At 34.6% G+C, this 14,069-nt stretch overlaps 1 protein-coding gene across 2 annotated transcripts in view; it reads right to left on the reverse strand.

The window, feature by feature from the left end:
- Positions 1–1,027: 1,027 nt before the first annotated feature.
- CLINT1 (clathrin interactor 1) overlaps positions 1,028–14,069 on the reverse strand; it is a 60,457-nt gene continuing 47,415 nt past the window's right edge. Inside the window, exons 9-12 of one of the 2 annotated variants that reach the window (XM_047729901.1) lie at positions 9,259–9,333; positions 5,220–5,512; positions 3,222–3,372; positions 1,028–2,243 (exon numbers count right to left, since the gene is read on the reverse strand). In XM_047729901.1, coding sequence (XP_047585857.1) covers positions 1,897–2,243; positions 3,222–3,372; positions 5,220–5,512; positions 9,259–9,333 — 866 coding nt within the window. In that variant the 3' untranslated portion in view covers positions 1,028–1,896. Of the gene's footprint in view, positions 2,244–3,221; positions 3,427–5,219; positions 5,513–9,258; positions 9,334–14,069 lie in introns of both variants that reach the window. The other variant, XM_047729900.1, reaches the window with a different exon arrangement.

Here is a 14,069-nt window from a genome sequence, read left to right on the forward strand (position 1 = left end):
TGATGCTAGACTCTCAGTTTCATGAAAAAATTCACTTAAGAGGACAGGTTTTAAATATCAGTGAAGATATTCTCCATGCTGCCACCGGAGTCTGGGTTGACTGTTCTGAAGTAACAACACTTGAAAGCTCCTATTCTTTGAAACTAATTTAAACACATTGAATTGTTGAAAGATTAAAAACCACAGTCAGCTAATTACACTCCCTCTCATCTCTTATTCAGCAAATGAATCACTTTTCATTACCACTTAGCTGAAGTACATGAATTTCTGCCTAATTAGAAATGTTGTAGATGGAACATTAGCAAGAATGGAGTGGGTCAGGATATCTCTGCTACTTCATTTTTAATTCCTAACAGCAGAGTCTGAGAGGAAAGAATAGAGAAGTCATTAAATAATTTTAAATTATTTATAAAAATTACTTTGCCCAAATTATAATTATTTTTTCCCCAAACGGTTTCAAATGTCTAACAGAATGAAAGAAAAAGCAGTTCAACGTTGATTTTAATGAACATTTTAATGTTATGTAACAGAACATTATGAATACAATGGAAACAAAGTTTTATCAGTTTAATAAAAAAAGATTTCAACACAAAGTGGGGAGGTAATAATTTGATACCTATATTATAGTATTTATTTTTAAAAATATTCCCAGCTTGAGGGTGAAACAATTAATTGTGCATTCCAAACTCTAGGATCATGATTTTCATGTGAGCTTAATGCAGAATTACAGCAGGAAAAATGAAAACATTTTAATTAATTTCCTTTATTTGCCATTAAATCAATAAAATCTTTTGACTGCTACAGGTCTCCTTTAATAATATATATTTAACTCCTCTCTATTGGAACCATACTGCTAACGGCGTATTATATACACTCAAAACCAAAACCAAACGAATACTGTATAAAATCTAAAAGCCAACATTGTTGAGTTCTAACATTTATATTTAACTTAAGGTTTTAATGAATTTTTACCTTTTCAATTTTTTAAAAGACAACAAAAAAATAAAAATAAATATTTTTCTCTTTCGACTGTTCCTAAGAAGTGGTGGCTACAGGGATAAACACGGAAGGAAGCCTTGCCAAGTTAACCACTGCAAATTGTAAATAATGACTGCTAAAAACAAACAAAAATACTGGAGGATTGTTTTTTTTCTTTTAAAGGAAACCAGAGAGCAGTCCTGAAAAAAAAATATTTTTTCCTCGTTCTGCAAAGGATAATTATAGCAGAAGATATGGGAAAAGTCCCATAGCTATCACAAGTCGCTTGAAGAGGTTTCGTTATAATAAAAATTTGGAATAGTATAATAGGAATAGCAGAGTTGCTGGAACATTAGCAAAAGTATATACATTCCAGTTACCTTTGATTTAGCCATAATCACATATGTATGCCTTTTTTTGGACAAAAATATATATTTTTATAAAAAACTGATCATCCAACTTTAATGATTTCATTTATGGACTCAAGAGTGGTAGTAAAAGGAACAGACCCAATTATGACAAGGCGATTCAGGGACAGAAAAATCAAGTTCCTCAGGAAAAGAAAAGTATAAAATTAGAGATTCAAACACATTTATTCAGCCCTATTCCAGTCTTCCCACAAATCATGATGTTAAAATGGGCTCTTCAATTTATAAAGGCTTTCAAGGTCTCACTACCCCACGAGTGGTCTATTCTCACTGGGAAAAAGAATTTTGACTGCCTCATCTGAAGTGCCCTTGCCTGGTCATCTGAAATACTAGATATTTCACTTTTATAAAACAGCCTTTTTTGGTTCTTTATGTAGGTTTATTTTAACTAATTAATAAAAGAAACGGGAGTTGATTAGCATTTTCCATCCCAACATCACCTATCTTCACCACTAAAAATCCTTCATTCAATCTGCTCCTTTACCATTTCTCATTTGCTAAAGTTGGCAAAATTTGCAAAGGCATCTTGCTTGGGTTGCACAGTTCCAGAAGTCATGGCTAAGTTGGGCATGCCCATTCCCATTGTGCCTGTGAGGCCCATCCCAGCAGCTGACATCCCCATGTTCATGTTCATGCCCATCATGCTCTGGTTCATCATTGGAGTGTTTCCAAGAGGCGCTATTCCCATGGTGCCAGTCATCACACTGGGCATGCTCATAGGCATGGGTCCCCCCATCAAAGGGTTAGTTTGGGGCCGGACAGGAATTATGTTTGATGGAGAACTGAGGTTCACAGCTCCAAAGCTTTGGGTCATCACATTCATAGGCTGTTGCATATCTACCAGAAGGAAAAAAACAAAACAACTTTACATTAGATCCAGCAGAGTAATAATACAATATTCCTGACCATCAAAACTTTAAAGCCCTAATAAAATTCCTTTACAGTGATTTTACAAAGTCAGTCAATTAACTCACACTATTTGTTCTAGAAAAATAGCTTGTGGCTGTTAACTCTGGTTTCCCACAGACGTAGAAACAAAGAGTGGGCTGGGGGAAAACACGAGGCACTTTAAAATCATTCCAACAAAATTTATTGTTGAATCCAACCTAACAAGTTGTCAGGAGCTACTGTGTATCAAAAGCCTTGAAAAACTTTATACCCTTTGACTCACTTTATTTTTAGAACATTACATTAAGGAAAAAAAATCACAAGTACAAAGATTTACATAAAATCACGATGGAGTTGTTTATAATTGAAAAAGCTAGAAACAACAGAAATAACCAACAATAAAGAAATTGTACACTGATATAATGATAACTATAAATATCTAAACATCATTTTTCCCTAAGAATATTAAATACAGGAAAAATGACAACTTTATGCAGAATAACGACGACAAGAAAGAGAATAATATAAACAGTAATTTCAAGTATTAAAAATGTGGTCAGAAAAGACAGAAAGAAATATCAATTAATGGTGATTATCCCTGGATTATGGAGTTATGATGATCTTTGTTTCCTGGTCCTATTTACCTAGAAATAAAACGTTTTCTACACCAATGACTTTTATTTTAGTGATCAGACTCTCCAAACTCACCAAAATACACTCAATGTAATCACGCCAAGAGCAGAATACAAAGTAATCCAATATGCTGGGATGTCTATCAAGTATCACAGGAAAAAATCCTAAGCAATCACATAGTTGCCTTCGGTATGGTCTGTGCCATGTATTCTTATTTCATGGCTTGAACCAGTCCTGGCATCAGGGTAAAGATTACAAGTGCACAGAGAATCAAGATGTCTTGCAGTAACTTACTCTGCTGTTGAATCATTGTATTGAGAGATGGTTGCTGGGGTTTGGAAGGCTGCATACCAGGTAGTAAGTTGTCTAGGCTGATGTTTACACTGGGGTCAGACCAAGTAGAGGGCAGGGTTTTGCTGACTGGTTTCTGGACCATATCTGTATTCTGATTATAGAGAGGATTAGGCTTCTGCAGCACTGTGCTAACATTTTGCAAAGGCTGGAAAATAGAAAAATGCTCTAAAAATTAAGCATGTGCTCTATAAAGGTCATCAGACGGCAATTTAATCACAATAACTCCAGATATACAAGACTTAGTAAGAAACTCCTGAAACCAGAAAGAACCACAGAAGTGCTAGGCTAAGTTCTTTAAGCTGAATCACTAGCTTCCCCCCAAAGTTCCTCTGAATCCCAAAATCATACTTGGCGTTAAAGGAAAAAAAGAAAACAAACCCAACATATTTACATGAAAAATTACGCTCCCATCACCCAAAGTCTAGAAGCCACCATCCCAGGGAACGACCAACTTCAGGTTAGTACAGCTTTAAGGAAATATACAAACGGAAATTTATTATCACAAGATGGAATTCAGGATATGATTTCCCATGTTATAAAAAGAAAAACTACAAAACCAACAAATTATGTTGCATAATTTCTGACATCTTCCTGCTCCATGTACATTTCCATTGCCTTAAGTGAGCAACATTAGTGGAACTTGATACATGTGGAGCAATTCAAGAAATAGGAAAAATTCAGAGAAAGAAGCAGGGGTACCTCATAGTTACTAAGGAAAACTATGAAAAGGACAGAAAAAAGGGAATAGAAACAGGAAAAATAATTAAAAAGGTACCAATGTGAAGAATTACAACATAGCGCAATTAAGACTGCAAATATGTAAACTGGCTTTATGACCACATGAAAAGAAACTCTAAAAGAATAAACTGGTTTGGGCCTGTTTAGAGGTGCACAGTTCAATTTAATGGCACTGGTGTGCCTTTCATGTCCTTTTTTTTAGTGTCAGGTCCAACTTCTGTTATACAGAACAGTCACCTTTCTGCTTCTTTCTTCTGTTCCTCCATCCTAACACCCAAAAGGGGAGAATCTACACATTAAAATGAGTAATTAGCATCATAAAAAATACTCAGAATTGCCTGAATCAAAAACAGCACTCTGGTACAACTCAGACACATGTACTCTAACACTGTGCTTGCTTGCTTGTCTGAATTCAAGTTAGTAGTAGGTAATTTAGATTTAACTGTAAAAAAGTGAATTTAGGGGCTCCTGGGTTGCTCAGTGGGTTAACTGTGCTTTCGGCTCGGGTCATGATCTCAGGGTCCTGGGATCAGGCCCCACGTCGTCAGGCTCTCTGCTCAGCAGGGAGCCTGCTTCCCCCTCCCTCTCTGCCTGCCTCTCTGCTTACTTGTGATCTCTGTCAAATAAATAAACAAAATCTTAAAAAACAAACAAACAAAAAAGTGAATTTAAAAAACTCCCATTTAGTTGCTTTTCTTTATGAAAATGAGCTGAAAGAAGAGCCTATATAAAAATTACATAATGTAGAGCAGGCCCAAAATAGGGAAGAGCATTCGTCATTTTAGAGAATGATTTTCTATATTGGTTAACGACTGTTTGCAGCCAGTAAGTGATATTTCTTTGAGGAACAGATATTTTACTAAGTGAATATAGGCCATGGGTGATCTCTATTCCTTCCTAAAAATAGATTTTTTTTAAACACCAAATACCAAGTTGTTTATGAATGCAATAAACTTTTAGCAATTGCCTCCTCTGTGCAAGACATCATGCTTGGCTCTGCACGGACTACAGGATGGGTGGGAAGGCCTTGATCTTTAGAACTCAAATGACTACCAGGGGAAAGAGTGTAAAGTACATGCCATATGCAAAAATCATCTACGTATGGCTTTTTTTTTCTGTCTCACGCAAGTCTACCATTACATTAGTTACAGAATATCAAAGATTAGAAATCGAAGTTTCCAAGGGAAGCAGACAACTTACCTGTGATCTTGACATGGGCAACCCCAGGCCTACAGTATTAGTGCTCATCATAGAGAAATTCATACTCTGGGAAGATGTCATAGTTGCCTGGGATGAACCCATAAGATCAAATAGGTCTGAAGAATTTGAGGCAGCTGGAGGTGGGCCTAAAGCTGGTTGAGAGCCACTGACAAGTTCCACAGCTGGCTGTGAGGCACTGCCAAAGAGCTCACCACTGGAGGCACCAGGGCCTGATGGGGCTTGGTTGAAGGCACTCCAGTCACCAAAGTCTCCATTCCCACTTGTCGCTGTAACTAAGAGGGAACAGTAAGGGTAAGAAACTTTCTGAAATGCGCAGAGCAAAACAACAGAACTGAAACAAATTAGAGCTGATCTGTGTCCATCCAGATTAACATCTGCAGGTACCATCTCCACCTGGACATTATTTTTCTCATGAATATTCCACAAATGTTAACAAGGTGGCAAAGGAAAGAAAAATCCACCTCTTAGCAGGTCTGAGGTGATACACAGAAATTATAATCAAAACTTTCCTTCAACCTAAGTTTGCGTATCATCAAATATGCTGCCAGCTAAACAACTATGGATGAGCCTAAAACCCTGAAAAGTGAGAAAACTTAACTGGATAAACTTTTGGTTGGGAGATCGAGAATCTTCACATGAGGAAACACTCAATAAAATCAGAGAATTCAACTCATTTCACCCATTCATTATTTGGAAAGGTTCAGAGAAATTAAGGTATGATTTATATGGTCTCAAGTAAATAAAATCCCAAATTCATGAAATTAAACTCATAAAGAAACAAAACAGAAAGGCATGGAAAAGAAAAAGTCAGTAAAATCAAGAGTAGGGTTAGTAAGTTTCAGTAAGAAGTTCTTACCCTTTTGGCCACACTTTCACTGACAACACAAGGGCTGTAGATAGCCATGGTATAACCCTAGTACAGTGCTTACTCCAAACGGGACTGTTCAATTTAGTTATTTAAATAAAAACTGGGGTATAGAGGGGAACTCAGGAGGAACTCTTATCATTACATTCAAAGATAATTATAAGAAGTTTAAGATTTAATGCATTCAATAATATAAAAATTGGTAATAGGTTAATTAATGGACTATAGTGTTTAAGAGCATAGATTTTGTACCTTACTAGATGAGTGACCCTGGGAAAACTACATAACCCTCTCTGTGTCTCACTTTTTAAAAAATCTAAGTTGTGAATATTAACTTTTTTTGTGTGTGAATTTAATATGTTAAGTGCCATTTAGGGTTTATTATTATTACTATGGATTAATTGTGAAAACACAGGGGAGGGCCAAAGGCATTACATTTTCTTTTCTTTAGGTACGCCATAAAATAGTATAGCCCAAGCTTCTAAAATTCTGCATACATATACTATTTGGATCATAATAAATATAAAGGCAATTGATACTAAGGAAAAAAATTCTTTAAATAGGCTATGCATGGGGCGCCTGGGTGGCTCAGTGGGTTAAAGCCTCTGCCTTCGGCTCAGGTCATGATCCCAGGATCCTGGGATCGAGCCCCGCATCGGGCTCTCTGCTCGGCAGGGAGCCTGCTTCCTCCTCTCTCTCTCTCTGCCTGCCTCTCTGCCTACCTGTGATCTCTGTCAAATAAATAAATAAAATCTTTAAATAAATAAATAAATAAATAAATAAATAGGCTATGCATGACTCTAAGTAAATAAATCTAAGAAAGGAATAAATATATAAATATGAATTAACAGAAGTTGAAAAAGCAAAGGTGAAGAAAGAGCTACATATAAACGGTCATCTGAAAAAGAATAGTATGTATTTCCAAGTTAATTAACACCATCTCTTTGTACTCCATGTTCACTTACAACTTGGAAATACACTTTGTCTAGTCTATAAGGTAACCAACCACTCCAATACTGTGTCTCATTATGCTAAATATCTAAAGAGAACAATTAATATTAAGTCTTTAAAATTATATTTCTCTATTACCATATTATAATGTAAGCCCCTTCAAAAGAAAATAACTCACTTAGAAAACCCATGTTCTACCAACAATTTAATATAAGAACTGGGCTAATATTCATCACCTCAGGGTTTTATTAAAATAGGTCTTTGAGGGGCACCTGGGTGGCTCAGCGGGTTAAAGCCTCTGCCTTCGGCTCAGGTCATGATCCCAGAGTCCTGGGATAGAGCCCCGCATCAGGCTCTCTGCTCAGAGGGGAGCCTGCTTCCTCCTCTCTCTCTCTGCCTGCCTCTCTGCCTACTTGTGATCTCTGTCTGTCAAATAAATAAAAATAAAATCTTTAAAAAAAAAAAAATAGGTCTTTGACCTTCTTTACAAAAAAGACTGATTTTAAAGTTTTACAATTAATTCTATATATTAAACAATTTAAAGTAATTTAAGAAAGACTTGCTGGATATAGGTAAACTTTATGCTGATTTCCTATATGCTTGATCTATAAAACAGAGTACAAATGGAAACTGGGGCAAAACGTTTTGCCCCATCTGAAAACTTTATCTGAGATGATTAATCATAGGAGGAAGAGATTTCTAGTGGGGCATATATTGTTCAGAAAAGATTAATCATTGTTACAACAGTTTCAGCCCCTTGCCTAATGGTGATCAGGTTATATTAATCACATGCATACAGATGAAGAGATATATCACTTAGCAACATTAAGATATTCTAATTATTTGCATAGTAGGCAACTTTATATACATAAAAACTTTAAGAATTATACAGGCAGTCTGCAAAATTAGGGTAATGTTTATCTTCCACTTGATTTGCCTAAAGTAAGGTATTAACCCTTAGAAGACAAAACCATACTTCCAAAATGAAGTTAAGTACTGCACAATTCTGGTTTCTGGGAAATACACAGAATTTATACAAGTAGGCTATCAAAATAACCCCAGATGATTAAAGCCTATGTATCTTTCTTCCTAAATCCTGACAAAACTACATCAGATATTACTAAATATAAATTTTAATTCAATTAATCTAATGGCATTAACTCTACTTGAAATGAGTAAGACAAATTCAGCTAAATTACACCTTTTCTCCCTGCTTCACTTCATGTTTAAAATTTATAACTAAATTGTCATATTATCTCTCAAACTTCAGAGTGACAAGATTTTATACAAAAAACCACTATAGCCAACTCCTCTACAATTTGAAGAAGAAAGCACACTTAATAACATAGTCCCTATTCTATACACTTCTACAGAAACTACTTTATATCCTTATAAAGAACCATGTCAAAAGGTGTTCCTCATTTTAGAAAGTTGGAGGCTCAGCAGCTTTTCCGAAGTTAAACAGCTACCATACTATATGGCAGAGGCAGTAAGGTAAAAATACTCATAATGGGGAAAAAAAGACAAATGCTTCATCTCAATCCTTGATGTTTAAACCTATATTGTTAGTTTCAAGTACACAACATAAAGATTTGGTATCTGTATACACTGCAAAATGATCACCAGAATAAACTAAAGGCATTTTAAAATTTCTCATCTAACATGGAGGGAAGTTTTGTCTGAGATTCAATTGCTCTCTATTTAAGGATGTGTCAAAATGTAGTTCGGTTATGTTTTATAGAAGTGCTCTTAATATACCTAATTTACAAAGAAATGAATTTTATTAAGATAATCTGCCCAATCCCAATGTCCTTGGAATCGTATCATATAAGCTAAACATAAACCATAATATTCTTCCTGCTAAATTGAGATTATACTTTGTACTTATTCACACTCCCCACCACACTATCCCACCCCCACCCCCCCCAAAAAAAAAAGCGCTACATAAGAGTTGCTTGTAAATGAGGGCAATTTTATTTAGGTGTGCCTGCCTGAGTAGTTTACAACTAAATTAATTCATTTAGCACATTTAAGACACTGACCCAATAAAATACCTTTGTGAATAAATTCTTTAGGATTTAGGAATTATAAATACTATAAGGAGTAAAACACCAAAAAGAAGCTTATTTGGTGGAGGAGGGAACTGTTTGGTCTTGATAACCTTTTCACTGCCCCTAAATTTCTGGCCAAACTCTATCATACCTTGGGAAGAGAAACTGCCTGATGCAGCAGTTGAGCCAAAGTCAGCAAATCCTCCAAATAAATCAGCTGATCCTCCTAGAAATTAAGCATGAAGAAAAGTTAAATTGTTAAAACCACAGAACAACCGATATCAATTTCAGGAAGCCATTTTAGCACCATACTTAAAAATTACCTAATATTAGAGGCTCCAGACCTACCACAGAAGCTAGCTTGCTGATCTAAGTTTTCATATCACCATGCTCCTTTTAAGCTACCACAAACTCTTACGTTCTTTATCTTGTAAGTAACTGACACTACATTTGTGGTTAGTTATCCTTCAGTTACACTGCCTGAACACAGCGTGGACCTGTGGTTTATCCAATCAATTACGCTCTTTATAAGAACCTTTGGTGGATGCTAAAACCTGAGTAAAATGTTGCTAGGGAATATTCACATAATCACCAAACATCACCCTACAGATTACTTGATAAATACAAAGGAATGAAGCTACTTTTACAATAGAAAAATTCAATAGATATCGACCTAAACAGCTGACCAAATTTAATGCCACTAATAATCAGATAAAATAGTGTTCATGGGCACTTTAACGCAAGGGACTGAAAGGAGATCATCACCTGTGTTAAGAATTCCAGCCAAAAATATTTAACCTGAATGTAATCATGAGGAATGAATCAGACAAATTACAAATTGAGGGACACTGTGCAAAACAACTCTCAAGACTCTTCAGACAATGTCAACATTTTAAAAAACAAAGAAGTCTGGGACTGCTACAGATTAAAGGAGCCTAAAGAAACATGATAAGTAAATGAAATACATGATTCCTTGATTGGATCCTGGATTTTTCTAAAAAGTGCTAACCTGAAATGATGTAATTGAGACATCAAGGAAATCTGAAAATGGTCTGTATATTAGACAATACTGTTTTGTTAAATTTCTCAAGCATGATAATTATGATTATAGAGGAGAATGTCCATGTTTTAAGAAGATACATGCTTAAGTTATTTTGGGGGCAAAATGTCCTGGCTATTTCCAATTTTCTCTCAAATGGTACACAATAAACAAATGGTATACAGTAAAAAATAAATGACCTAGAGAGAGAGAGATGAAGAAAATGTGGCAAATTTTCTGTAGGTTTGAAATTTTTTTTAAATAAAAAGGGAAAAAATTTTGAGGCTGATTTGCATAATAATCAGTTTTAATATCTACATAGGAAAAAATGAATGCAATGATTTTGGTGGACTATTTGTTTTCTATTATCTACTCCATGAACAAGCAAATACTTTTAATCCATGAAAAAATAGAAGCTTTTTGCTACTTCTAGACTGGTGTTTTTAAAGGGGTGAGATCCAAAGGTTGCAAATCAATCTCTGTGCACAAACAGCACATTCACATACACATTTTTATCTGTAAACACTACGTGGATAAGAATATTTACTTTTACCTACAATTTGAACAATATTATATGAAATTTTAATATTCCATTTCTGTCCAATTCAGTTATCAACAAAATAGCAGTAGCCAAAGGATCTAAAACCTTAAATAGCTGCTCTTATTTTTCTTTGTCCTTAAAGATTTCACCTCTTGAGAGTCACAACCTTAGAAGTTTAGAGCAGCAGTTCAATTATGGTGCTTTTAGTGTTATGCGAACATTATATAGGTTACATCACAGCTGCTTAGCCTGCAGTGCTTAGAAACTAGCCAGGTGGGACTGGAACATCTGGGCTGCACTCAAATACCACCAGGGACAGATTCCAACATCTGGTGCCATTTCTGAATTGTCTTATCACTGCAAGACATTCTGCCCCATCTGCTACACTCAACTAGGTTAATTAAACTAGAACCATCTTCCTTTCTTAATAAATGGCCAGCAGTAATAAAAGGAACAAATCAGTTTCTGATACATGTGTACCTGGTATTTCTTTTTAATGCACATTTACTGTAGACAAATATCAGCAAGCTTAACAAATTTCTCATTTCTTTACCTCATTACAGATGCACATATTCATATATCCTCACTCACCATGAACTAACCTAACTCCCACCAAGGCCAAGATTCTCAACTTCTACCAACACTATAGCTCATCTGGCTAGTTAGCCAAAGGATGATATCACAGCAATTTATTTTTCTTTTTTTTAAAGATACATAATCTGATAAAATGTGGTGAGGGACATAAAAGATCAATGAGCTGTATTTTTAAACTATATAAATTAGCACATGTATTAATAAAAACAAGCAAGGAAATGAATGTTGCAAAGAGCTGCTGCTATTTATATTCATAAATTTGTCTTCTGTATTGTTCCTGCATGTTAAAAATATTGATCAAAGTGTAATGTTAGGTAATAGAATGACAGTTAAATCATCTGCTAGAACATTAAGGGATTTGAAAATTGGGGATTATTTTAATTTGCTTCATCCAGCAGCGAATAAACATCAATATGTAATTTATTACGCTAAGATTTTCAAATCTTATCCAGTCTGGGTTAAGTGCCTATGTAGAAAAAGGCACTTGAATACTATAGGATCATAACTTCAAACCAGGTTAAGATATTTTATTTTTGTCATATCCTGATTTAGTATTTCAGATAATTACCTACTTTGTTATTCTACTGCTTTACCTTCTAACATCTGAACTGAAATTATATTGTATTCATAATTTATCTACAGCAAATATTATACCTCTCCACACACACTATAGAAGTTTGATTTCAACTTAACCAATTAAATACTGCAAGAACGGAAACACATATAAGTATTTTACAAATAGAAGCTACCTTTTCTTGAAAAGGACTTAAGTTTTCTCTAACCTTCTGAAGTGCCACAGATTATGTTTCTCCTTGGGTTTTACACAATGTGATCTTCAATCTGAAAATGATCTCAAACTATCTCAATAATTTAAAACCTTTTATTTCTTTTAGGAAAAGTTTCCCTCTCCTAGGAGGGACTATCCTTATCTATGTGCGACGTTATTCATACCAGTGCCTCAAATTCAACAGAAATTTTCTATACTGAAGCATTTCCCCAGATAACTTCTATCTAAGGGAATTTAAATAAGAGTGTACCAAAAATTGCTGCATGTAGAAGACTGCTAAATTTCACAAGACCTATCCTTCAAGATTGCCACATGAGAACTGTCATTATAAATGAACCATTTCCATCTGCCTTTTCAGGATAGCAAGGAGGTTATTTACAATCACCAGCTGGGAACATGTATTTTCCAAAGCAAGACTGTGAACAGGAAAAATATAGCTGAACTAGACAGTGCTTAGGCTTCAAATGAAAAGTTCTTCAACAAAGAATTTAATCTAGATTACATTATAAAGAACTGTGCAAGAAAAATTCTAGCAAATTTAAAATTAAAAGAACTGACAAAATGTAATAAAAATTATAAACATATGACAAAGATTAATATATATGTAAGAAGCTTACATAAAAAACACTAAGGCTAAATAGCTCCACTAAAAGAAATGGACAAAGGAACAACTGGCCTATAAGAACAAGGAAAGTATGCAAACTCAGGCATCAAACAAATACAAAATAAAATGAAATACTACTTTCTCCTTACCAAACTGGATGGTTCTGAAAGATACTACTCCACTACTTTTCCAAAAGAAAAATTTGGAAAACAAAACAAAACAAAACAAAACCTAATACCCCAAAAATAAGAGACTGTCTGGTTAAATAAATTACAGCATACCCATACAATGTTAAGATATAAAGCAATTACCAGTCTGTAAAGAATACCAACAATCATAGGGAATTGGTCAGGAGAACGTGGGTGAAAAGCAGTTCACAGTGAAGTAAAAGCCTCATCAAAAGTCTGGAAAAGATCTGCCATTTAATAAATGCTTAATATACTGAGACTCAATATATAGAAAGTGTACTTAAAAAAGAGTATTTACCCAAATAATTATGCATCTAAGTCACAGTGAATCACTTTGTTTTCCATCAAATTTCTAAAATGAGCATGCGTGCCTTTTAATGAGTGAAAATGTTAAAACATTTTATTTTTAGTAAACTTGGCTTAAGCTAAGGAAAACCCCATGGAAATTCTAACATATAATCCGTGCATTCAGTATGTAACCACGTGGCTCACAGTCATGTAAATATCCTCAACTAACTTTTGTGATTACTATAGCTACAAGACAACAGTTCAAATACAAACATAATCAACATTTTGGATTTGACATACCTTGATCTTTAAAACATTTTAAACTAAAAAAAAAAAAAAAAAAAAAATTCAAGATAGGTAATGGCCCTCTATTTGTACTGACTATGGTGTATTTTCTCTTCAACCTCATTTACTGTACTAGAGATAACTTAAAGAATAGTAGGTCAATCAAGACCTAAATTCCTTAATTAGAAAGGGACAAAGGAGACGATGTGAACTTCTACAAAAGTGAGATACAGTAGAAAATGAAATGGGATGTTTTGGGGATTCTAGTTTTAGCTGGCTTATTTTCTAAATACTGTAAAGTTAATTCATTTTTTTAAATGTTCACTTAGAAATGTACTATATGTAAAAGCCACCAGAATATCCTTAGAGTATAGCTTTTAAAAGAACATCACTACAGTGGTGATGGATTCTTGGTGAATGGGTTTCACATGTTTATTTTAAAACTTGGTACCTATTCTCCAATGACTTTACCACACACAGTCTTAAGGATGTTAACAGAAAGGATGTAGTAACATTTAAAAAAAAAAAAAAAGAAAGGAAATCTGAGCATATTCTCAGAGGAGGTATTTATCTGGTGAGAGGTGCAGATGCTGCTGTATCTGCTTAGGTTTATAGTTCATGCCCATATTACTTGCA

The sequence above is a fragment of the Lutra lutra genome, chromosome 5 (genome assembly GCF_902655055.1).
Source record: "Lutra lutra chromosome 5, mLutLut1.2, whole genome shotgun sequence".
Classification (NCBI taxonomy): domain Eukaryota; kingdom Metazoa; phylum Chordata; class Mammalia; order Carnivora; family Mustelidae; genus Lutra; species Lutra lutra.